This window comes from Hipposideros armiger, unplaced genomic scaffold (assembly GCF_001890085.2).
Source record: "Hipposideros armiger isolate ML-2016 unplaced genomic scaffold, ASM189008v1 scaffold_405, whole genome shotgun sequence".
NCBI lineage: Eukaryota > Metazoa > Chordata > Mammalia > Chiroptera > Hipposideridae > Hipposideros > Hipposideros armiger.
In genome coordinates, this window is record NW_017731755.1 from 1,565,987 (window position 1) to 1,592,360 (window position 26,374).

General features: G+C 38.2%; 1 protein-coding gene across 2 annotated transcripts; it reads right to left on the reverse strand.

Moving 5' to 3' along the window:
- Positions 1-418: 418 nt before the first annotated feature.
- On the reverse strand, positions 419-25,601 carry MYLK4 (myosin light chain kinase family member 4). Of its 2 annotated transcripts, XM_019663798.1 has the most exons (11): positions 25,475-25,601; positions 13,009-13,081; positions 12,198-12,648; positions 10,690-10,991; positions 9,363-9,468; positions 6,621-6,714; positions 6,439-6,548; positions 5,359-5,500; positions 2,476-2,546; positions 626-754; positions 419-497 (listed from the first exon to the last, which is right to left on the reverse strand). In XM_019663798.1, the coding sequence occupies exons 2-11, from the start codon at positions 13,040-13,042 to the stop codon at positions 464-466; spliced, it is 1,473 nt and encodes a 490-aa protein (XP_019519343.1). In that variant the 5' UTR covers positions 13,043-13,081; positions 25,475-25,601; the 3' UTR covers positions 419-463. The 2 variants fall into 2 exon arrangements, with proteins under 2 accessions (XP_019519343.1, XP_019519344.1); XM_019663799.1 differs by lacking the exons at positions 419-497; positions 2,476-2,546 and having other exon boundaries at positions 612-754.
- Positions 25,602-26,374: the final 773 nt, after the last annotated feature.

Consider the following 26,374-nt stretch of genomic DNA (forward strand, 5'->3'; position numbering starts at 1 on the left):
AAAACATTTTCAAACCCTTTACAGATAGGTTGCTTTTTTGGTTCTGTCATTTAAAACTGAAAGAAAGCAAATAACCTAATAATTAAATATAATTTTATAATATATTTTTACAATGAAAAAGATACTTACCTTCCCCACCCCAACTCCTAAATAAATAAATACAGCAATGAAGGCAGCTGCTTTTCTTGAATATGAATCTCAAAGACCAGTACAACTTCTTTTTAAAGTATTTACAGCCGTTAAAATCTGCCATATGCTCAAGATGGCAAACACCAGGACTGTAGTCTCTGAGGAGTAAGGCTAACAGTAGTCATTTAGGAGGTCAGGACACAAAGGATTTTTGTTTTTTGTTTTTGTTTTTATTACTTTTAAGGCACTTGATGGTATCATAGGTGTTAAAGTGATTAGTGAAAGACATACATTTACTTTTTCAGATGATGTGCAGGCAAAGAATTTACTCCCTTCACCCACAGGATTCAACAGAGCCTAGAAAGTAACTGAACATGGTACAGTGTTATTTATTTTTAAAAGACCTAAGTTGGGGTTTTTATTCAAAATAGCAAAACCTCTTAGACTATGCATGATGATTGAGAATAAGTGTCAGAGAGACTGAAGATCTGCTTACAGCATATAGGCGATTACTCCCACACTCCACATGTCCGTAGGAAAGGAAACAAAATCATAGTTCACAACTTCAGGGGCAAGAAATTCTGGGGTTCCAAAGTTCACCTTCAGCTTCTCTCTGGGTTTGTATCTGAAATTTAGGAGACAAGTGGAGGGATGCATAGTGTCAATCAAAAATCATGGAAATTGAAAAGATGCAGTCTATAAGACAAAAAAACTTCAGCCATACAGCAAATTTAAAATAAGTACCGTATTTGCCGGCGTATAAGACGACTGGGCATATAAGACGCCCCCTAACATTTCCACTCAAAATACAGAGTTTGTTATATACTCGCCGTATAAGACTACCCTCTCTTCCGCACACCTTCCACACACCAAATAAAAGGTAAAACAATATCAGATTTGATTTGGCCCACTGAAGTGCAAACAAGCGTATTGTATTTCGTGTCACCACATAACCGTTTTGGCGATGTTGAGCCACCATGTCTGCTACATGTTTTTCGAGTTCTGGCCAGTGTGGGGTGCCTCTTCTTAATGCACACTTACCCCTTGGCATACTCTTTAATGCTTTCTCATTTGATTTCCAGTCCCGAACCATCTTTTCTGTTACTCCATATTGTCTTGCAGCAGCACAATTATTATTTTCCTTAGCAAAGTTTATAACTTTCAGTTTAAAATTTGCATCATACTTCTTTCTTTTGGCTGGTGCCATGATAGGGATGATAGGGGTTTGACTGGTCGACATTTTCTATGCTGTACTGTACAATGGTGCAGTATTGTGGTTGGCTGTTGGCTGTATACAAAGCCTGATTGGATTGGTCCCTGCTCCCTGTTTGCCCGCCCTGTCACTATAGCAGTCTGGTCCACCCTTGCATCAGCATCTCCCTGGGACCTCACTAGTGCGCAAGTGCGAGCTCTTCAACATTCTAACAGGCACCATGATAGCACAAAATCGCGAATTTTCAATGCATATGTAAAGAAATATACGGTAACCCGAATTTACCACACTCGCAAAATCGCACACAGCCGAGCATACACCCAGCAGCGCTGCTGATGCCTGAACGGTATGTGGAATGAAGTGGGCAGGCATCGGGAGGCCACTATGGCACGGGGCAAGCACTATGGGCAGTCTATCTGAAGTGTACCTGGCGTATAAGACGACCCCCCACTTGGAGGCATATTTTTCAGGGCCAAAAAATCGTCTTATACGCCGGCAAATACGGTAGACTTTAAAAGAAATTACATATTTAAAACTTAGTGTCAAAATCTGTAAAGAAATTCTAGGAGTTTAAGTCATAATTCATACAGTAAAACCATAATAATCTGAAACAGTTGTAACAAAAGCCACTCAGAATAATTAGAAACATTAATTATAGAATATGACAAAATAAAAACTGATACGATCCTTGACATGTCGATGTATTGAATGAGCTCATACTAATGAATAAATGAAATGCAATAATTTACATCTATTTTATATTCATTGTTAATGTGTTCTTTGTTCCCTTAAAAACCTTACATGTGCCAGGACCTGTTGCAATCTTGTTTACACTATTAATTTTTTTTAAGTAAATCTTCTCTTTACAGATAAAACAAATATAAAAGACTAAGACAAACTCTTACAAATTCTAAATTAATGTTTTCAAATTTAATAACGTCATTGTATTAAATTTTAATTTTTCATATTTTTTCTTGCATGCACTATAGAAACTTCTAAACATTCAAATCCCAAAATCAGCAATGTAAAGCTGAAACATTTGTTAAATTAAATTTAAATGAGGATATGAAACCAAGGGGTATATCATCATGCTCCCTAACTCCATTCATACACCTATGTCCAAATAGCCATACCTTCTGGCCAATCCAAAATCAATAATTTTTATTTGTTTAGCATCCCGATTCACACACAGGATATTCTCAGGCTGCCAGGAGAAAGAGACACATTAGCAATGAAAACAACCATCATTCACTCAAATTGTCCTTGAACCACAACTAAAAATACAACGATGCTCAGGGAAAACATATCAGGCCTTTCATTTTGGGGCTGGCTTGTCTGTGTGGGTATTTTCTCCTTTAATTATGTGGTAGATGAGGTTATGGGTACCATGCCAACCTTGCATTACCCTGCCTGTTCCTCTCCCTGGTTCTGCAGCTTATCATGATGTGAGTTCAGGCAGAGGCCTCCTTGAGGGAAGAAAGAGAAAGAGGCTGCTTCAGTGCTTTCTAAATGCACTGGTGAAGGCCGTCTCAGACTTGACATCTGTCCCCCTAAAGTTATTAAGTATGAATTTCCCCTTCTTGGGGGAATATTTTTCCCAAGGATTTATGAGTTCCAAGAGAAATGGCCTGATTCATGTAAACAGCCACACTGAATATGCAATATAATGTGAACACTACTGACCTCCAGATTTTCCTTTGTGCTTAGTCTAGGGAAAGTCATATGTCAAAGGGAAGGCTTTCCCCTGTTCATGCTTCATTCTCTGCAATTCCAAAGTTTTGCTGAGTTTGATCTCAATGCCTGAAACCCTTTCTGCATATTCCCTTGGAGTTTGACTCTGGTAAGACTTTGCCCTGCCAATCTGACAGCCTTGGGGTGAAGAGGGAGAAATGTAGATCATAGCATTGCAACTCAGTGTTTATGCAATGTCTGACAGTGCACCTACATTTGTTGGGACAGAAAAAAACTGAGGTCAGGGAAATATAAGATATTTGATTTAAAGTTAAGGTCATCCATAAAAGAGAAAATTTTCAACACATTGCTTGGAATTCTCAAGCTCTAATCTTGACTCTTCCCTGAATCCTGGGGAGCATTAGCTGAGTCATTGAATCTCCAGGACCCCATGTCCCATCCTTTAGCTGGGATCCTGGCTGCCCCTCACACACACACACACACACACACACACACACACACACACATCTGTTTGGATGGAGAGGAGGTTCACATGAGATCAGAAACTCAGGAACCCTTTATGAAATGGCATAGTGTCTCCTTATCAATATTCAATAGGCCATTTGGTTGGGCACAATGTCTTTGGAAGCTCTTTTCTAAATTATCTATCTCTAAAATGAATGTCTATAAGTAAAAGCTTATAGAGAAGTGCGTGTTATATAAAAACATTTGGTTTTATGCTTAAATAACTAATCAATCATGTATAAAGTTGTCCAGTTGTCAAAGAATACTATGCCATAAAAAAATTGGTTGCACAATGTAAGTAAACAGCTTTGAGGGCACTTCAAAAGGCTAATTTTTTTCTAATTATGAAATTAAAGCATAATAATTAAATGAGACTTGTAAAACACAGAGAAATATAAATAAGACCACTTTTAAGTCACCTCTAATCTCCTCTTCATAGTGACAAGCACTAAATATTTTTGGCCCTTTTCCTTCCAAGGAGCTTTCTAAAAGAGATGACTGGTCCTTAATGACCCATCCAGCTGTCACCTTTATTATTGTCTTTACATACAAGCCATCACTAAAATTACCCATTATAAATCCTCAATCAACATTATGAAGCCACATATGGAGTTGTTTGACTTACGATAGGCCAGGTCCTACTTCCAGTTGCCAATCAAATCCCTTTAGAGATCTCTGTAGAATATCTACACTCAATAAAATGCTCCATTAAAATATGCATTATCAAACTCAGTTTAGAGCCAAGGGCTTTGCTAATGATTTTTAACCTCTGACTTTGCCATTTTATACATCACTTCCTCCTGTCCTGCAAATGCGAGAGAAAATGCACATAAATCAAGACAGTGAGGAAAGCCAAGTTATAGGAAGATAGGTCCATGGAAAACTATTTAAGGAAGTTAAATTTATTTAGCTGTATAATGCCTGATGACTTGCAATAGATGGTATGTTCTATAGAATATTTTATCTCACTGCCATTCTGTGCAAACAGGGAAATGAGAAAATGATTGAGCCACACAAGAAGATGCACTTTATGATTCTTAACCCCAATATTAGAGCTATTTGGGTTAAGTCAGAGCTATTGGGTCTGGGTCTCTCATTGGTTGTTACTAGATACAGTCCAATTCTAGGGACTTCATAATGGGAGAGAGATAAAAAGGGAAGAGTCATTAAATAAGAGAAGAAAGGAAGGCATCTCGGCTCCCAGCTGCTCACAAAAGCTTTCCACCATTTTCCAGCGTGGTGTCCAGCCCCACTCCCCTATCCTTTTCTGCTCCTTAGTATTTTAGCCCTCTTTGACTGCCCAATATCCCTTTCGGCCACAGGTTTCTCCTCAGTGCTCTAGCATGCCCAGAGAAAAACAAATCGCTAAAGTCCAGAGCCTCCTGAAAGAATTTTAGGAGGATGCTGAGGACTCTTGGAGAGCTGGAAAGTTTGGCTACTACTAGGGTATTTTCAGTTAGTTAAAATTCTCCCACCTACTTATTCTAATAATGACAGGGACACAACAAGGGTACCATGGTGGTGGTGGTGGTGATGGCGGTGGTTTTAATTCTAAACTTTTAGGGAAACCATCTCCCATGTGGATTCCTTTCACACAGGCATGTTACAAGAATCTGAATAGTAGTCCATAAAGAGGGAGACATGCAAATATTAGGGCATGACAGAAGTTGGGAATGGGGGGATGAGGTTAAGAATCTAGATTTTTATTAACTCCTGAATATGTACCTAGTGACTATCAATTTCCCAAGCTGGTGTATAGTATCTGACAGAGCCCTCTGATCCACACAAGGGCAGAGGTTGGGATACAAAACATGCTCTACCTTCAGGTCCAAATGGAGAATATACATCTGATGCATGTATCGTATCCCCTCACATATCTGCTTGATGAACAGGATGGTATCAAACTCGGTCAGATCATAGTTGTCATCAATGATCCGGTCAAATAGCTCACCGCCATCCACACTGCAGAGGGAAGAGGAGTGAAGTCCTGAGTCATTCCTTAATGAACACATTTTTCTGGTGGCAGCTTGGTGTTTAAGCTCCTCTAACTCTTCCAAAAGAGGTATATGCACAGTTACTTCTCTGCCTTCTTTGCTATCTCAGTTACATGACTCTTAGTTTGAAGGCCATTGTCTCAGCTACCATCAATTTCACAAATGGAAAGTATCAAATTCCCTTTCATCCGGTGGCTACAGCTCTGGAGTGAGTCCACATTTGCCATTTTCTAACATACATGGAAGATAAAGAGAATTCTAAGAAGGTAGGGAGGGGAATTCCAAACACCAAGTGAGGGTTAGACATGGTCTCCTCAGACTAATTTCGGTGAGAAAGTGCTTCTATGTGGCTGATGCTAGATATTTAGTATTCAAAATTCCTTATTGAACAATGATAAACAAAACCCAAGGTGAGGAAAAATGAACTGAATCACAATGCCGATTCAGAACTACTCACTTTCTAACTAAACACTTACCACATTTTTATAAAGATAATTTTAAATGGAAGTTTCTTAGCCCTATTAAGAGTTTGACATGAACTCTGTATTAAGTGATTAGGTTGAAAGTGAAATGTAGTTCAAAAATCACTTTCCTCCAGGATAACCAGAATAATATTTAAGCTGGATTTTTGACTGTATAACTTACATATAAAGCTAGATCTATGTTGTCATTCTCTTTCTTATTAATAAAATCATATATGGAGATGTCTATTTCTAAGTAATTTCCTTCCTAAAACTGATTGTCTCATACACGCAAGTCAGAATCATTGGTGCACCAAGCATGGGTCTAGCAACATTCTGAGGCAGGACAGAGCTGCACCCCATGGTCACAGGCGCTGCGGGACTCTCTGGGTGTGTGTGCAAGATTTGCAGGGGAGCGGAAGACAGAGCAGGAGGGAACACATACTACTCCATGACCAGGACAATGTCATTCTTAGATTCGAAAGCATCGTAGAGCTGAATGAGGTTCACGTGGTCCAGCTGGTTCATGATGGTGATCTCATTCTTTACTTCATCCTGAGAAGAAGGAAAGAGGCTTAGTGTGGTGAAGACAACAGCAAGGAGAAATGCACGCTGCACGACCTTTACCTTATCCTTCTTGCCTCTGGTCTTGATGATCTTGGCCGCCAACTTCAGACCTGTTGTTTTTTCTTCACACTTGTGAACCTGGCCGAAGCGCCCCCTGCCAAAGAAGAGGATGAGGTGCAGTGTGAGGCTCTGTCCGCACCAGGACCCGGCTTCAGCCACTGCGGAGTGGACCAGGAAGTTCCCTGGGGCATTTCTTTGTTTGAATTTGAATAAGCAAATCTACTAGTGCATCTACTGTAGCCAATAAACTTCTAAGACAGTGTCAAGGTTTGGTCTGTGCATCACTGGCATCAGGATCACCTGGAGTGTCTTGGGTTGGAAGGAATACATGTTTCCTGGCCCCACCCCAACTTTACTGAGACAGGAATCTGGGGTGAGGCCCCAGAATCTGCATTTCACAATGTTCCTTGGGTAATTTATATATACACCCTAAAATCTGAGAATGTCTGTTGTCAAAAAAATAGAATTGTTCTGAATATATATGAATGTAATAAGCTAGGCTTTGTAAGCATGTGAAAAATACAGGTTGTGAATCAGGCACATTAAATTATTTTTGGAAACTGCATATAAATAAATAAGAAGTAATGATAATATTGCACATAGACATGTTTTAACACATATCACATAATCATCTGTGAGCTTTTTAACACTTTAGCTTGGACATAAACATATATACTTTGTCAGACAGCTTCTGCCAAATGTAATCACACACAGAAATGCACCCCTTTGTGAACAATTTTTAAAGTTGACTTGCTTACTTTAATTACTGATATACAATAGTAAAACAGAACACAGGGACCAGCCTGTGCAATGGCGGCTCTCATGGCAGGAGTGACAGGGACACTTCCCTAACAACATCATGCACCTAAGGCCACCACATTCCTAAAGGACTGTAGAGGTGAGAGTCTTGGCAACAATTGATGGAGGCAGGGTGGTGACTACCACCATATCCCATTCAACTCAGCTACACAGCCCGGGCAGAATTAGATGGGTTCACAAACAGCCAAGTGATGACTTCAATTGCAAACACCGTTCCAAATTCATCTCTTTACTGGAGCACATGAACACAGCTCCAGGCACCTTGCATGTGGCTGCTCATTAAGAAAATGCTTCTTCGTCTTAATTATCAAAGACCCCAGAACTGCCAGGCCCAACAGAGGTGCCACATCACTTTTTAACTTTAGGACTACCTCAATTGTCTCTCTCACATGAGTTGTTCTGCAAGTACCTTGAATGATTAGGCCACCTCCCAGTATTCCTGCTGGTCCACCATACTGACAAACCTCATGCTAATTCAATATTTTGAGTAGGGATTATAAATACCCTAGGGGTCAGAGGTTGGGAGATGAACCCAAGGAAAATTCAGGGGCCTGCCATCACGGGCAAGTCTTTTGGGACCCAGTGATCCTTGGCAAGTTGCATTATCTCTGCCAAAAGTGAAAAATAATTTGCTACATCTGGAATCTCTTATTAAAAAGGAGGTACACTAGTTGATGATCTCTGTGCATTTTAAGGCAATAATAACACTTGATTGTGCTCCTCTAACTCATTTACTGAGTAAGTTTTAGCTGCCAGTTTTGAGTGGAGTACAGCAGGAGATGCCCAGCAACTGCTCCAGACTGCAATGTGAACAATGCTGCCCAAAGGAGAGCCACTGACAAACCTTCACCTGAAATACAGCACAAACCCTGGGGATTGTTTCAAAGCATCTTCTGCCAATAGCTACTCTCCTTTACAGAAACAGTTGCTGGCTTGTCACTGAACTCCCTGAAGACCCAAATAAGCTGCTGCAGGCAGTAAGACTTCAGACTCCCATAGTACTTATTCATGTTCCAGAATTCCCATTTCTCCCTCAGCCTATCCTCAGTTTGGAGGGAAGTGCTCCATGATCAGCCAGCTAAGGAGGAAAAAAGTCAAGTGGTTCCCTGTAGCGGAGGGAAAAAGAAGCATGGAGTGGGAAGAGGAAGAAAGGGCTTATACAAATATCAACCACACCCTCAATGGCCAGATGCAGAAACATGCATTATAGTAACTGTGGATATTTTCCAATGTGTTGTTAAGTAAATTTTGTATATATTTCTATACATTTTCTGTTTTCTCTTCCTATTTTATATGGATATGTTGATTGTAGTAAATTTTATAATTTAGGCTTTAAATTACAAAATATCATAGCAGGATTATGAGTGAAATAGAAGAGGAAGGAACATCCCCAGTAACGATCTCTTGATGGGCTTTACTCTTTCATCTTCAGGGAGAGGCTGCATTGAGATGTCTTTCAAATAAGTTACTTAGTGAAAAAAAATAATCAATTGAGATGCATAATTGTAATTAATACAATGACAACATAAATAGAAAACCAAGAATAATGATGAGAACTATTTAAAATTTAACACATGCCACCAGAAATATAGTGTTCATTCATTTCTACATTTTGTTTCTCAGTATTCAAGCTTTGGAGAGCTTCTAAACCTTCTGGGGATTCACACTGGTTTCTCTCACTTTCAGATCTTACAACATGGGAAATTGCAGATAATAAATGTGGAGTTTAGTCACTGTTCACCACATCAACCTTTCTGGCATTTGTGACAATTTTCAGAAATGTTTAAGATCTCTTGAAATGTATGTTTGTGACATTTCTGATTCTCAGGTGGAGATGGCAAATATTTAAGAAAGCCTCCTTATGGATCTCTTTGAAAGTCCTCGTCTTTTGTTGAAAGTGTGTTAAAATAGAGCATTACTTACCCTCCTAAAATTTCTGCTCTGCTCACAGTATAAAAACTGTTGACTGCTGTTTGTTTGGCTATCACAATCCGGTGATTAAATGGGGCAGGAGGAGCCCGGATGTCATCTGAAGGTGAGAGGAAAAGAAGGGCCGTCTGTTAAACAGTCAGAACTCTTTATGGCACCAAGCGTTGGGCCTCAGAGTGATAATTTGCTCATTTAATAATAAAATACAACAAGCCATCTGTTTTATTCCTAATGATCCAAGGAATATAAATTTTTATTTCATGTTATAATCTGTGATTCATGAAGGTGACACCGACATATTAGAGAAAGAATGTTAGGATCACTAAACTATGATTCATACCATCTTCAGGACAACTTTTAGAAATGTCAAAATAATTGAAAATGTCCAACCCCAATACAATCCAAATGGGTTATACTTCCAAGCCTGAGGCCATTTAAATTCAAACATAAGAAGTAGTTTGTTCCATTTTTTTAAAAAGCACCACTGATATAGCCCATTATTTTAATTAAAGCAGAGAGGAAAAAATGAAAAGTTTCTTCATGTCATTGAAATATTTGATATTATTATATGTTACTTTCCAAAATATTTTAGCTTTATTTAAGACACATTTAAAGCACAAAGATGAATTTTTCCTGGCTGAAAATAAAACACCCAGTAAAACTGGCTAAGTATATATTCCACAGCTCTCAAATTTCTCCCACTTTCTACCTTCTATCCTAAGTGTTTAAACTCTAATCCACCTCAGAATAAGTTCTAAAATATGTAATTACTCAATAATATTCTTCCAGTATTCCTTTTACTTTTCCATGATTACTTCTGTTAAAATTTGCTTGCCATGACCCTATTCATTTTCTCTTTTACTCATTATTTAAGAACCTATTGCATGCACCTTCTTACATGCATACCAAGAATACAAAGGGAGGTGAGTAGGTAATAACTTTGCTTTCAGAAATTTACATTTATTCAACATTTAATTCTTAAACACTTATCCTGTGCTAGGTACTCTGCCAAGTGTTAATATTTTTTTCTGAATTCAGACAATATAAATCTCCATGAATCTGCTTTGATATGGACATTCACCATAAATATGCAGAAAAATAAAGAAGCCATGAAAGAATTCTCTTGGTGGCATACATCTCTTCAGACCAAATAAATAAATAAATAATAAGTAAATAAATAAATAATCAAGTTACATACACAAATGGCATCAATACAGCATTATGTTTCCTTCAGGCTGTTAAGCTAAGCGAAATTTAGTTGGAAATGTTTCCTGGAAAGGTTAAGAAGCTGCAAAACTCTGAAACAAAAGCCATTTCCTACCCAATGGAGTCACCAGATCTTGCTGTCTGGAGGTCTTAATTCCAGCGGACTCCAGGGGTTGGCCTTGTAAACTCCCCTGGACTTGTCTGGTTTCCTGTGTCCTTCTCAATGTGTGTCCTTCACCTGTACCTGCTACAGCTATTCTGCTCTTTTTGTTGTCCTCTTTGATGAAGCACTCTTCTGCCACTCTTCGTTTACTACTGCCAGTAGGCTCTGTTTGTTCAGCATTCTGGAATTTGGGTCCTACTGCTGAGTTTCCCGGGACTCCTGATGTGGAAATGGCTTTTACACTGCTGATACACCTGGAAAATAAAACTCAGCTGCAGCTCTCAAAGTTTCAGGGAGAAAAATTTCTTAGAACTAAAGCTTCCTTAAAATGGTGTTTTGGTGAAGGGACCTAAGCTTTATGACAGAGTTGGCATGGCAGTGCTTGGGGATAAAATGGAGCAGTGTGCTTCCCCATCAGATGAAAGCAGCAGGATGATGGGTGTAGGTAACTAGAATCCCAGAGAAACTCCACAATGACCTCATTGAGACCCCAACTTATTCCATTGTCCCTTTACAAAAGCAGTTATTTCATGAATACCTAACTTGGTTTTCATTTTTTTCACTTCCTTTTCTTATAAAAGAGAGAAATGACTAAATTAAAGCATAATAAAAGAAGCAATAGTCTCTCTGAATATTAACAGCAGTGAGAGTAAACCCTAACTGGTGAAAGAATTGACCTAATTTCAGTTTTCCAACCGCTCCAGACCTTACTAAGCACATCTTTGCAATGATGGACTTTCTTAGTAAACATTAGTGTTTATGGTTAATTCTTGGAAAATTAGACTTCTCCATGAGTAGATTTCAAGTATTTTATTAAACAAATAAAATAAGGATTATATTTTAAATCCCTAAAAAAAAAAAAAGACCACAGATGTTTGAATACTTTCTATTTCAAATAGATTCTGTGGCTCATCATAGCATTAATTAATTTTAATTGGCTGCATTTATATGTGAAAGTTTGCATAGTTGAGAAAGAGTCATTCAGTAATCTCAATCTTACTCAATCCTCACAATATTTGGGGGAAAATAGCCAAATTGTCATGTATAATGGGATAGGTAAGCTTTTTAACAATTAGGTTTTTAACCTACAGATAAATCTGATCATTATTCAATTCTTGATCTTAGGAAGAATGTGCTCCATATTGCTAAAACTAAGAAACTTTTACTTGATCTTTAAAACATACTGATTCATGTCAGTACTAGTAATCATTATCTTTGTCTTTCAGTTGGTAGGAGACTTAGAAAACAACAAAATGCCTGAAAATGTCACAGGCAGGCATGAAGTAAAAACTGTGACAAGAAAACATGGCCAAGAAAAATCTACACAGGTGGGAAACTGGTTTCTAAACCATGGCTTTAAAATCTCACTTTGGTTATCCTTTTGACCTGGCCTTAAATTGCAATGGCACAAAGATTTACAAAAAACATCAGTTGTAGATGTATAATGCTTTTACCCCTACCTTTCACAGAACTGATCACCATTAGTTTCATCAACATTTTGCTTTGTATCTGAACACTTGTCCAGCACTGTTTCATTTGCAATCGATGACCCCCCATTTTTGTCAGCTTCACTTTCACTAGTATCTTCCTTAGAACGAAGCCTGTTTTTCTCTCCTTTGAATACTGGATGTGCATTTTTATCCACAGTGGCTTGCTTATCATCTCCAGCACTATTATGTTCTTGTCTATTCCGTCTTTCTGTGCATGAAATATCTCTTCCATCTGTATTTTCTCTTGGCTCTATGGTCTTTCTTAGAGCAAAATCTTCTACCTCATCTTGGGGTCTTTCTGTATGAAATGTGGCAAAACTTCTCTGAACTAGAGAGGCATTGGTCTTCTCAGCATTTTTCTTGATGAGTTTATTAACCTTTTCTTTCTCAGAGGAAGGCTGGTTCTTCTGGGAAGATCTCTCTAAAAGCCACCATAGGACACAAAATATTTTAATGGAGGATGTATGTGATCAGCATAATTTTGGCTTCACATAATGGCATCTCTATTCAGGTTTGTCTTTATCAGCAGATATAAGCTTTTGAAAACCAAAGTAGAAGTGAACATGACCAATTGATTGATAATTGGGTTCCCAAAGATTTTCTAGTTTGTAACTAGTAGGACCCAAAGCCAATCAAATAAAGGTATTCAAACAGCACTTCTCCTGACATGGGGCCTTATGAATGTGTAACTTTCTCTGAATAAGAACAACAACAACAACAATCGGACTTTTATAACAGAGCTTCCTTTACCCATAAATATTTAGTTTTCTAAAGATGTTACCTGTGAGGGCCGATGTCCTTTTGACAGATGACATGTCCTTCAGGTGGGGGTGTGACCACACTGTCTCCTTAGCCTGTGGATACACAATGGAATAATTGTGTTTACATATTACATCAGGATTTCTCAACCTCAGCAGTACTGACACTTGGAGCTGGATAATTCTTTGTTGTGGGGAATGTCATGAGCACCACAGGATGTGTAGCAGCATCTCTGGCCTCGCCCACCAGATGCCAACAGTACCCTGGCTCCCAGTTGTAGCATTTAAAATGTCTTCAGAAATTGCTAAGTGTTCCCTGGGGATGAAATTGCCACAGATGGAGAACCATATATTATATGATTCAAACACAGAAAAAAAAAATTCTATTTAAAGGGCAGGACAGTCTGAATTAATGAAACCCTATATAGACTACAGTATTAGAAGACAAATGAACTCACTATTTTAAAAGAAATTCTGTAAAACTCTGACACTGTTTGTAGAAGAAGGCCAATCTTTTTGAACAGATTAAAGGATATAGATAATATGTAAGTCACCCTTAGCCTTGGTTTATATTGTCTTGATATGGTTCACATATAAATCAAATCAAAATGAGAGGGCATTTGTGAATGGGTTTTGTAAACCAGAAAGTAGGAGACTAAAATAAGCTTTTATAAATGGAGCTTTTACGTTGCTTAGAACAGATGGCCCTTTTCCTAAGCAGATAAACATTCTTCTCACAACTAGCTTCTCTGAATTAGCTTAGCGAACCCTTTTTAAATACCTCATAAAAGGTAAACATTAGCCCAATCCACCCAAATTATCACAAATTCTAAAGTTATGCATTATAAATTAATTAAACTGTACAGATGTCCAAAGAATCTTTTTTTTTTTGGCAAGAGAGCAAAATTTGCCTCAGGGTGACTTAAAATCATGAAATGCCATGCAAGCACAGCTCACAAATATGAAGACAAATTGCAAATGTACTTTTAAACAGTCCAAAGGGAAGTTCCATAGGTTCAGAGCATTTCCATTTTTCAGACAGGGACCCTGAAACACGGAGGCATGTTTAGTAAACCTGTTAAAAAACAAAATTAGAGATTATAGCCTCAGGGATTGTAACTTTTTCTTTTGAGTGAAAGTGCAGAGGTGGTACATGCACACTTTCCTCTTTGCAGGGAAAGGTCCTTCAGCTTCCTCAGGCAAAGCCAGTTGCTCCCTCATCCATTACCCAGCTCTCTGCTCACACCCCCAAGCCTGGTGTTCCTTGCACCAATTTATTAAACTTTTTTTCCTTTTTACCTCAAATGGGTAAAAAGACTGGTTCATCTTTGAATTCCTGGTGCTTACCCCAGAGAGAGACTGGGACATAGTGATAATGATGATGGTGATGATAGCTAATATATATCAAACACTGACTATATACCAGGCACTTTTCTAAGCATGTTATATTATTAACTCAGGTGCTCCTCACAACAACCCCTTGGGATAGATACTATTAACTCTATTTTATAATGAAGTTGGGTAACTTCCCAGGGTTACATAGTTCAGAAATGGTATAACCAGGATTCTAACTCAGTTGTCTGCTTCACTCTGCATTCTTAAGTACTACACTGTCCTGTCACTCTGAAGAAAAGGAAGATTATAGCCAAAGTTGATTGTTAATATTTATTGATTATATCTACAACACAGCTAGCACTAGTGGAGATAAGAAAGAAGGCTGAGAGAGAAGGGCATAAAATGAAAACAAATTAGTCGAGTGAAGGAATAAATATTCATTGGTCAAAAAATTAGAATTAACATGCAAGAGAGTCAAGAGAAAGAAAATTTAAGTCTAATTTTGAAAGCATGTATCCAAATTAGTCAGATAAGATAGTTCAACAAGTTGCTTTTCAGATATTTTATAACTTTGTCTTCTAATGCTTCTCTTTTAAAATGAAAACTCCTGGTGGATAGGCATTGTGCTTCTGGATTTATTCTGGATGGTGTGAACACAATGGTAAAAGCATAGGTAGACTTAATAATGAAAACCGATGTGTTTTAGTCGACTTCAATCCATCAAAATAGGTAAAATTGAGAAGCTGCTTGTAAGGCTCTGAAGAGTGATGAACGATCACAGTTCACCTCTAAGGTCATCTGCAGTGTTGGTGACAAATGTCACAGGCTGGGCCAACATTCTCAGGGGACAGTTGTCTGAGCAAAAGGAGCAGCTGTTGATCCTAAGGGATATAAGAAACCAGCTTCCAAATGAGGCTGTTTTGGTCTTCGCAAATCATGTATCACATACAAGTATGTTTTACCTAATGTAAGGTCTTTATTCATTGCCACAGGCTATGAATAAAATATAAAAAATATATTTTTATTTCCCTATGTAATACTGACATCTAGAGGAACTCTGAACTGAAGGGATTCCAAAAAACAGAGGTGTGTTTCTCTGTTTCTATTTCTAGACAACTTCAATATGAAAATTTTTACTTTGTGCTTCCAAGTTATATGTAGAAGTTGCTAAACTAGGAAACGTCAAGTCCATGGATAGATACACCTTGGTAGTTGTCGAAAACTGAACATTTTTCTACTAATTAAAGAGGACAGAACAGAGTTGTTAAGCATGGTGTTCCTGTAAAGATTATTATCACCCTCTGTTAATTGATAAAAATCATGTCAGACATTGATTCCTCTGCTAAGTTCACACTGATGACCGAGACCAGCAGGAGGGCCTCAGTTCATGAAATTCACTCATTATTCATTCACTTAGTAAATACTAATCTATTTGCATATGGATTCCTTTCGAAACCATTTACCTATTCTTTTTATAATAATATATCAGTGAATTTGGAATGATATATGGAAGAAAGGGGACTTGACCCAAATGCCCAACTATTCAAAACACAGATCTGCTCCCTGCGTTCTGTCCAGTTTCCTAGACAGGTGTACTCAGTGGGGCATATGTAGTCAGAGAGTGTCCAGGATCGTCTTCAGGGAGCGTGAAGGGAATATTAGAACCCTTCTCTTCACCTTTGTTCCCCCAGCACCACACAGCGGGTCAGAGTTTGAGAGATGCTTGTTGAACCCACATGCAATGAAGGGAAAAAGTGTTTTCAGGACTGGTGCTCTCATTGTAAGAATATTCTTTTTTCTTTTTTAATTAAATTTATTGGGGTGACATCGATTAGTAAAATTATATAGGTTTCACATGTAAATTTCTATAACACATCATATATATATTGCATTGTGTGTTTACCACCCAGAGTCAGCGTGAGAACATTCTTTCATCAGGCTACATCATGGAAAAACCAGAGTACTCCGCCACCATTGGAAATACATCCCTGTCACTGGCTCTCATATTCTCTGCATAACTTAACTGATATGATATTAAATTATATCCATAGCTCTTCATCTTGGGATTATAGTTGCTACAGAAAATTGGTTTTTTAACATCACAATAGGACATGACTAGAGTAACTACATACCCGGAGCTGAAGGCATTTCATATTATAGGTTATGGAGATGCCAATATGAACACTTCTTGATAATTTTAACCTAATGCCTAGAAGTATAAAAACAAAAGTACAACAATTTATAATGACCCTGTTAAACTTTGATTAGGCTCCTCATGGAGGAGAGGAAAAAAATAGAGCCTAAAAGAATACTGAGGAATTCAGAACAAATATTAAAACTACATTTCCTTGCCTGAGCATAGAAGATAATTTTAGAGATCATTAGTAAAATAAATCTATTTCTCTTCATCCTCAGGGCACACTCAAATTCTTTATGTTAAGTGAAAAAAATGAAAAAAAAAAACTCCCTAAAGCGCCCGACAGATAAGAGGAATTCTCACAAAGTGTAACCTGTTTCATGGCCTGTGGGGACTGGTGTGAAATAGACAGGACAGGATCTGACTGACGAATCCAGAAAGAGAAAGTGTAAACCTTAACCTCTGAACTCAGTAGGTGGACCCTCCCAGGGCTGCTGAAAACATTAAGGATAACTAGTCACCTAAGAAAATAACTCTGCCAGGAAAATTAAAGACTTTTGATGCATCTGTTATTATATGGACAGTGTTTCATTCATAAATCAAGTGAACAGGACTCCTCAAGGATATATACCGGGGGTGCCAAAAAAATGTACACATTTTAAGAGATGTTATCTATGTGTTACTTTTTGAAGTTGAATTGAATTATGGTAGCAATGTGTAGTATGACATCCACTCAAAAGATGGCATTAATCAAATGAATCTAGCATCATTCATTGTATTACAACTTTAATACAGTTTTTTCCTTTCTTAAAGTGTATATACATTTTTTCTGGCACCCTCTGTATATATTGGAGCATCTACCAATGAAGACACATGGGTAATTTTACTTTTGTTCAATTATAAGGTGTATTGAGCAGTGCCATAAATAAAAATGTATGCTGTCATGTTTATAGCCTCCTATAGCAAAAGAAAAAGAAAAACACAGAGTGAACGGCACTGGTCAGATGGACTCTAGTTGGCTACGGATTTTTCTTAATTGAAACACATTTTCAGGTTTTCTTGTCCCAATAACCTCCTCATATAGCCCAGACCATGTGGACCACATATTAGGTCCTGAGGAGGTACGTGAAGACCAGGGGTTAAGGGTGTGGCCAACTCCTAATATCTGCCCTGCCACTACCAGGGGCCAGGGTTTGGATCACAGTTACAAATTATTAAAAATATTTGTCCCCGAGTCTTCTACCCAGTCTGCCTTTGTTGATTTTAAAATAACAAGTTAGAAATAACTTGGCACAAATTAAGACTCTTCACCTAAATATTTAGTCACATTAGGTACTTTGATCATATAGGTTTTATTTTTTCCTCATACCATTAGATGAGCTTACCTAAGACATCTGATGAATTTATATTTTTTATTTGCTTCTCACTGCCACCTTTCCTGTCCCCCCCAGACAGAAAATGTTGAGTCCTCTGGTTTGGAAATGTTCCTTTTCCCCACTCAAACTACCAGCGTGATTTTGCTTGGCCTGTAGGCCTGTGTGCCATCTCCCAGCTTCCCGGCCCAGGTTCTCCTTGGCTCTAATGAGGGGATTCTCAACTGCCTGGGGAGCAGCTGAGAATTACTGATACCTGGTCCTGCACCAAAAGAGGGGATGGAGCTGGACACTGGTATTGTTTTACCCCCTTCTACCCCACCCCCCGCCCTCCCCACACACACACCAGTGACTCTAATATACTACAAGGTTTGAGAGTCACTGTCTCCAATCAGCTCCAGCTCCTAACACATTTTGTTTTGTTTTGTTTTGTTTTGTTTTGTTTTGTTTTGTTTTGTTTTGTTTTGTTTTGTTTGAGTCTTTCTTACTACCCAGGCTGCTCTGCTTTGACCATGGTTGATTTGAATAGTACTAACATCTGGAGACATGATGTTTCTTCTAATCCCTGGTTCCTCACCCCTACCAGGGACAAGTGTATGCAATGAGTTTAGGATGTACTGCCCCGAGACCACATACCTCCCACCCCCTCCAAAAGTGATCTCAGGACTATCCAGGAAGTTGCAAGCCAGTAAAAAAGCCTATGTTCCGAACCAGGCCTCTGTTCCTTATCCTGAAATCCTATGCATTGTTTCCTGGTCAAAATTTAGTAATTGAAAGTGATCTAATTCCTCCACCACAATGGAGGTGAGCAGAAGAGGGGAGGACTCAGGCTGAAGTGCAGAATCGCCACCTCACAGGGCATAGAATTATTTATAGCACTTCATGCAAAAGTGTATCTGAAAACTCTGAGTTGTGGCATACCTTCGGATTCTTGGAATTCTGTCACCAGAAGGGCACCTCGGGACTTCAAAAACTATGCAGTGAGGTTACTAAGAAAGTGCAATGGTGTGTGTGTGTGTGTGTGTGTGTGTGTGTGTGTGTGTGTGTGTGTGTGTGTCTTAACCAATTTTATATGCAGGTATAAATAGGATTACAGCTCCTTGATGTTCATTTGATTAAAATGAGTCTTACTTAGTAAAATTCCTCTTTTATACTACACAAGACCAAACCTAGGAATGTTTTCACATGAAGTTTACAGTGGTTTTCATCACCTAATAAAACTGATTTCTTCCCGCCACAGACAGTTTCATAAGCATTCATTTCACATGGTGTTCTCAGTATGCTTTTTAATTTTTATGTTAAAGTTAGGTTCACTTTTATCACTCTATCTCCTGTCTCCTGCTCCAAGTAAGCAGTCAGTTCTCAGCTCAGCCTCTCCCACAGGCTGGCTCATGGAGGTGGCATATGCTGGCAGAGACTTACAGGAGCTCAGTGTTTCCTAAGGTGAGGGGATGTGTGGTTTCATGGGTTGTAAGGCAAGTTCGGAGATCTGAACTTAGATTCACTGAGTAAAATATTTAACCTCCTAATGGTTTACCTTTCCACATCTTCCCCTCTACAGCAAATTCCGCAGACACACTACAAAGTGGCTTTAAAAAGCTATTTCTGAAAAGCAATGAGAAGTTGCAAAGCTCTTAAAAAGTATCTGAATTTGGAATATGTAATACAAACTCTGTAGCTATAAGATAATCAGTTAAGACTATCCCCAAACATTTAGTTGTCTAGTCCCTTCTACTCAAAGTAGGTCCACAGACAGCAACAACAGCATCCTCTGGGAGCTGGTTAGAGATGCACTCTGCACTCAGCCCCTCCTCCCCACCTACCCCAATCAGAATCTGAGCTCTGACCCATCCCCGGGCTTCATATGCACACTACAGTTAGAGAAGTTGGCAGATAACATACTTAATGACTTGGTGTGAAGAACTATTTCATAAAATATCTGTCACAGCCTAATGTATTTCAGTTTTAACTCCATCCACAAAGAGCTAAGTCATACTTGGGTAAGCTCAGAGGGAGGATAGTGGAGAAAAGAGGGGGAGCCAGCACAATGCTCCTGGTCTGGATGTCAGCTGGCCTTGAGCAGAGGAGCCAGTGCAAGTCCAGCACCATGTACAATATTACTGAGCTTCGCAAAAGGTCTGCAATCCTGACACTGACCCAGTAGTCCTGGCAGGGACTCAGAAGAGAATACAAGACATGATATCATGTGCCTAGAACTTTCCACTCTCTGGGTTTACCAAATGCCTGAATTCAGGCTTCAGAGAAAACATTAGGTGTAAATGTTCTGTTAGAGACTGAATGTTTGTCTCTCTCCAAAATCCATATACTGAAGCCCTCACTTCCAGTATTAGGAGGTGGGGCCTTTGTGAGGTGTTTAGATTTAGATGAAGTCGTAAGGGTGGAATTCCCTAGGATGAGGTGTGTGTCTTTATCAGAAGAGAGAGAGAGGTTAAGGCTTCCTCTCTTCTCTCTGCCTCCTCCCTTCTCTCTGCCTCCTCCCAACTCTCTCTCCCTCTCCCTCTCTCTCTCTCTCTCTCACCTCTCTCTCCCTCCCTCCCTCTCTCTCTCTCTCTCTCTCTCTCTCCCCCTCCCTCCCCTCCCTTCTCACTCCCCTCTCCTCCTCCTCCTCCTCTTTCACTTCTTCTTCTTCTTCTTTTTCTTCCTCCTCCTCCTCCTCCTCCTCCTCCTCCTCTCCCTCCCTCCTTTTCCCTCTCCCTCTCCCTCTCCCTCCCTCCCATGTGAGGACATCAGAAATTCTCCATTTACAAGCCAAGAAGAGGGTTTGCATCACAACCAGACTATGCTGGCATCCTGGTCTTGAACTTCCAGCATCCAGAACTATGAGAAAAAAACAACAACACCTTTGCCTACCTAGACCTTGGGACAGTGGTCCTGAAGTTTATCCTGCCCCAGGGATTTTTTAATCAGTAGGTCAGAGTTAGAGCCCAAGAACTTTTTCACAAGCTCTGGAAGTGTTTCCAGTGTAAGTAGTCCAGGGATCGTACCTTGACAAAACGTATGGAATTCCTACTCATTATTCAAGACCCTTCTCAAAAAGGTTTTTCTTTGTGAATTCTTCCTTGAAAACAATCCCCACTCCCATTCTTATATCAAAAGAGGAGTTCATCTTTCTCCACCTTTATTGGCCATGCATTTGCCATGTATTTATCCTACTGTATTGGGATCTCTTTTTGCATGTCTGACAAATATTAATTGGCTGATTGATTGATTGGTAAGTGGGAGGGGGGCTGATACCAGGCAGTATTAACTGAGCATCTCATCCAACTTTATGAAATATTTTCTTAAGGGATGCCATAGTGTGCCTTTTATGATATCCTCCTGCATATCAGGCTTTGATATCCAGCATCCTGGCTCAGGTAGCATCTAGAAGCTCTCACTTCCATGTAATGCAATTTGTTGGCCTGTACCCCAGGGAAAAGCTCATAGTCTCCTTAGATATTTTAGTAATTCAAATATTTGTGTCGCCAATAACATCAGAGACACTATCCTCAGTGTGGGTTACTGAAGTAATTTAGCATTTGACCACCTTCTCAATACTTTTTATACCAAATGAAAATCAGAACATGTATTATAAACATCCATTTGCTTAATGTGCCTATTTAAGATCTATTATTTATATTTCTGCATTGATCATAACTTCTTTAATATGCTTTAACACATTAGCACAGAGAGACACTTAATGAATACTTTTAATGATGGAAAATGAGAAGAGGTTTGAGTTAGGTTTTCTTGCTGCCACATTTTACTTCATTATGATTATGGAATTAAATTTTGCCAAATGAGCAATAGCTATGTCCTTTAAAAGTCTGCTTAAACTTTTTTGTACATCACCTAACCCAACACTAAAATAGGTACTAAATAAATGCCTTTGTATTTTACTATTAAAGTCCTTTACAATATTTCTAATGCTGATTAAGTAGCTAGTCTAATTATACACCACATTCATTGCCTGATGTTCCTTCAGCTCTAAGTGCTATGATGCCACAAAATCTAGAAGACACATAAGTGTTTTGTGTTCCCAATTATACAATTTACCACAAAAGAACACCATATTCAAAAGGTTCAAATAAGACAAAGCAATAGAAAACTTTATAAATCATAAAATCCATTCTGAATTTGAAGAGACCTCAAAGAGCTCAACTGGAGATGAGGTCTACCCAATTTTACCTGGTTATAGGAGATTTTAATAATGGTTCAGATGTTTCTTCTAAAAGGAATGGCTATTGGGGCTGGCTGAGTGGCTCAGTTGGTTAAAAGTTGGCTTAAGAGCACAGGCTCTGAGCAACAGAGCTGCCAGTTTGATTCCCACATGGGCCAGTGACACTGAGCCTGAGCTGAGCTTTCGATGAGGCAGGATGGCTCAGCTGGTGTAACCACAAGATTGCCTGTTTGATGGTGGGCTACACCCATTCACAACTAAGAGTGAACTCAGCACCTTGAGCTGAGCTGCCACCCAGATGGCTCAGTGGATAGGGTGTGCGCTCTTAACAATAAGTCTACCAGGTTCAATGCCTACATGGGATGGTGGCTACGCCCACCCGCAACTAAGATTGAACACAGCACCTTGAGCTTAGAGGCCACGAGCAGCAGACAGGAAGACAGATGGCAACTGGCGCCCTCCACAAGGAAGATTGAAGAACAACTTGGCTGGTCCCCTTTCCCAATTCCCCAACACTGTTCCCCTCCCTAATTCCCCAATAAAATATTTTTAAAAATAAAAAAATTAAAAAAATAAAGGGGATGGCTATTGAAAATACTGGTGATTTTTTCCACAACATCTTCATCCTTAAAAATGTATGAGATATTGTGGCATATGGTTACAGTCTTTATTTTCTCTCATTAGACATCCACCAGCCACAACACATTTTTCAAATGTACACATAGTTCTCAATATGCCCTTTGTTATTATATACCAGTTTTCTATGATGTTTAGAAGAAGCAGGCAACTACTGATTAATTTATGTTAGGTGTTGGTATAAACATCGGGTTGCTTTACTGAAGAATATAGGCAGGTCAAGTGAACTTCAACCACCCTGGCGGTAATCCTGAGTGTGGCTCGGGGTTAATTTTCACTGCCAGAAGCGGTAACCCCAAGCCACACTCGGATTACACTGCAGTGTCCCAGAGAAGTCCCTTACCTGCTCCCTGTGATCCTGCGGTGTCCTCCTGTGATTGCCGACGAGAACGCCGGCCGATGACAAATTGCAGTGTTTTTTATTTGATTACATTATTGAATAAAATTATATTATTTTTTATAATTATTTATTATATTATAATTTATGATTTTGTGTTTCAAACTTTATCATACCTAGGATGCCTACTAGACTCTTGTTTGGACAGATTTAAGTGAATAATTCCTAAGAATTACAGGCCTACAATATAAAACAACAAATTTCCATGCAAAACAATGGACCGCTTTGGGTACAAAATTACTGACATAATCAGACCGCCAGGGAAGTTAAAGTGACTTTTTTGTTTGGAGGAAAACAAATTCTTCTCAAATAAGACATAATAATGGACAGGATTCAGAAAACTCTGTTAGTACCTGTAGTAGGTATGTAAAGTGAATCTTCAGCCTTAGGCTAGACAGCGTCTGAAAACTAGGAGGGGCTGGCATACTGTCCTTGGCTTGTGGGGAGTCCCACCTGGACTTCTCTGTGAGAACGGGAGGAAGCGATGTCATGCATGTCATGTATTTCCATAGGAAGTAAAAACCAATGCAGACTTGCTCTTCTACCTTCCTGGAGACTGTTTGCTAGACTACACCCAGAATAGCAATACATAAAATGCCAACCTTGTGGGTATTGCAAGAACAGAATTAAAGTCTGTTTTCATTTAGGAACCTCATATAAAACTGCTCCATCTATGTTTACTACACACAGCTGTGCCTCTCTCAAAGTACTTAATGAACTTTTTCTGTTCTGTGAATGCTGACTTACACACAAAAGTAACAACCTTAAGTAAATATCATGAGCAAAGTACTTGTATAAAGCAACACAGGCCAATATATTTGTTCTTCCTCTGTTAACTAAGAGGTACTGCATACTCACGTGTTAAGCTATTTCATCAAATTCCAAGAAATAAATCTAAACTGTGAAATGAGAACTGCTAAAAGAAAAAACTAGAAATAACTTTTTCCAACTATTCTGGTCATTTCTCATTATTTTCATGTATTAAAATGTAGGCGATAGGCTAAATATACTTGAATTTCACATTTAATGAGATCAGTTCAATTTGGCATTTAACAATCACTGTAAAATTTTTCATTTTGATTTAATTCAGTTATAAGCAATATATTTTTCAAACTGACCTCATTATTGGTGGAGTACATTTACACAAATATATAACTTACTAAAGCAACATCGGTCAAATCTGAACATGAAAAGTTCTTCACATGCTATTACTTTGCTGTTGTTCATTTTCTATTCACTCCCACAAAATTACATTGGCAACAACTTTTCCTATCTAACAGAGAAGTAGTGTTATGTAAAAATAAGTAAGCTCAGTTTCCAGGTAGATGTTATAAAAAGCGTTAACTACATTTTATGAATTCTACTTTTAGAATCAACTCAAAATTTTTCTCTACTAAAAGTTGTTACAATAAATATCAAAGTCAAATGCAGTTTTTATTTTGAATTTTACAGAAAATTAACCAGATGAGGATTACAACTGCTATTAAAATTCACATTCTATAAAATAGGACTCCAGCTGCAAAAAATTCAGCTAAAAATCCTAAAATCTTTATTTTTTCAAGTAATTAAATAACTAAGATTAGTTTATTAAATAATATAGATATATATTTTTAATGAAATAGCATACCATTCATACACATTTTATAATCATCCATATTTTTATTAAATATTGCTCCCATCAATACTGATTTAACCAATTTCATGTATGCAGTGTATATATAACCTTTCCCCAGATGATTTAATATCTTTATTAAAATTTAAAAATATGAATTTTGATAAAATTAGTTCCAACCTTATATCTTATATACTTGCTCTAAACAATGTTTTATTTTAATAATTAACATATTACAATACTCACTAAATTCAAGTTCTAATAAAAAACACCAGCTCAGGGATTAAGAAGTATAAACTACCAGTTACAAAAACAGTCACGGGGATGTAAAGTACAGCATAAGGAATATAGTCAGTAGCATTGTAATAACTATGAATGGTGTCAGGGTGGTACTAGACTTACCACGATGATCACTTTGTAAATTAAATGAATGGATAAGCATTATGTTGTACACTTGAAACTAATATGATATTATATGTCAACTGTAATTGGAAAATAAATAAATTTAAAAAAATAAAAAACACCAGCTCCAAAATAGAAGTTGGAAAAGTTGACAGTGAATCTACTAACATGGCTATGCTTGGAAATAATGGAAATGTGTGCTTATAAGTGAGAGTCTTTGATGAAAACTCCATTCTTAAAAAAAATGACTTTAGGCATTATATTTTGTTACATTCTCTTCCAATGATTTTGTGAATCATTTTTCAGAGGATACCAAAGAGTTAGCCTTTACTTACCAAAGTTTAACTCCACAAATGTGTCATATAATGTAGCTGTCATTGTCATGAATTTTGGCTATGGAAAAAAATCATGACTCACCTTTCCATTTCCTCTGCTGATGAAACAGAAGGAATTATCCAGTCTCAAAAAGTATGTTTGCTTTGATTTAAGCCATTAGTCTCATTAGTCTTAGGTAACCCCGGAGTAAAATGACTACTTCTAATAGGCTTAGGGATTCTGTCAGCTCTCAGCTTTTCACAGGGTTGTTGTTTTGTTTATACCCGGGACTATATGTTCCAGTCCACTTAATCCTTTGGCGTGTTACTTTGTACTCCAACTGATAACTCATCTGGTCTCCTCCCTTCATGGTTCCCTCAATGCAGAAGTCTTATATAATAGGAAGGCCTGGGTTCATCTTCTGGCTTTTAAATGTCAGTATATGTTCCTACACAGCTCATATCCTTGAAAACACTGTCTGATTTTTTTCTAAATGAGCAACTCTGATATGGCACTTTAAAAAATATCTAAAAACTTTGATTTCCCTTTGTAAGCCATGTGCCTATCTATAGACTTCAGGTTGTTCCCATTCTCTTAGAAGAGACTTTGATTTCTTCAGTTTAGACTTTACCCCATTAGTGGTACTCATTATTTATGCACACTCAGAAACTGATAGCTGTGTGAAATTTCTTCCTATTTCGGCCATAATAACACTGTACTTCTCATCTACTAGTGTTTGACATCTATGGACATTGAGACAAGATTTATTCCTCTTGGATTGCTCACCAACGCTTTCAACTAAATTCTATATATTGGGTTGTCGGAAAAGTCATGACGTATTTTTTCTATGTTTTTCGTTGCAAAAATGTGTCATGACTTTTCCAACAACCCAATAAATGCATTCAAAATTCTGTCTTTATTCCCATAATCCCAGTGATTACTAGAGACCTAAACATTTGGCCATACTACAAGAATTTTGAACTCTGCATGTCTAAAATAAAA

Coding starts and splice junctions, on each gene's coding strand:
- MYLK4 (XM_019663798.1), bottom strand. CDS start 13,042: ATGTCATCTGTCAAAAGGACATCGGCCCTCACAG. Junction 12,649..13,008: donor AAGGACATCGGCCCTCACAG/GTAACATCTTTA, acceptor GGTGGCTTTTAG/AGAGATCTTCCCAGAAGAAC. Junction 5,501..6,438: donor ATTGTCCTGGTCATGGAGTA/GTATGTGTTCCC, acceptor TTCCCTCTGCAG/TGTGGATGGCGGTGAGCTAT.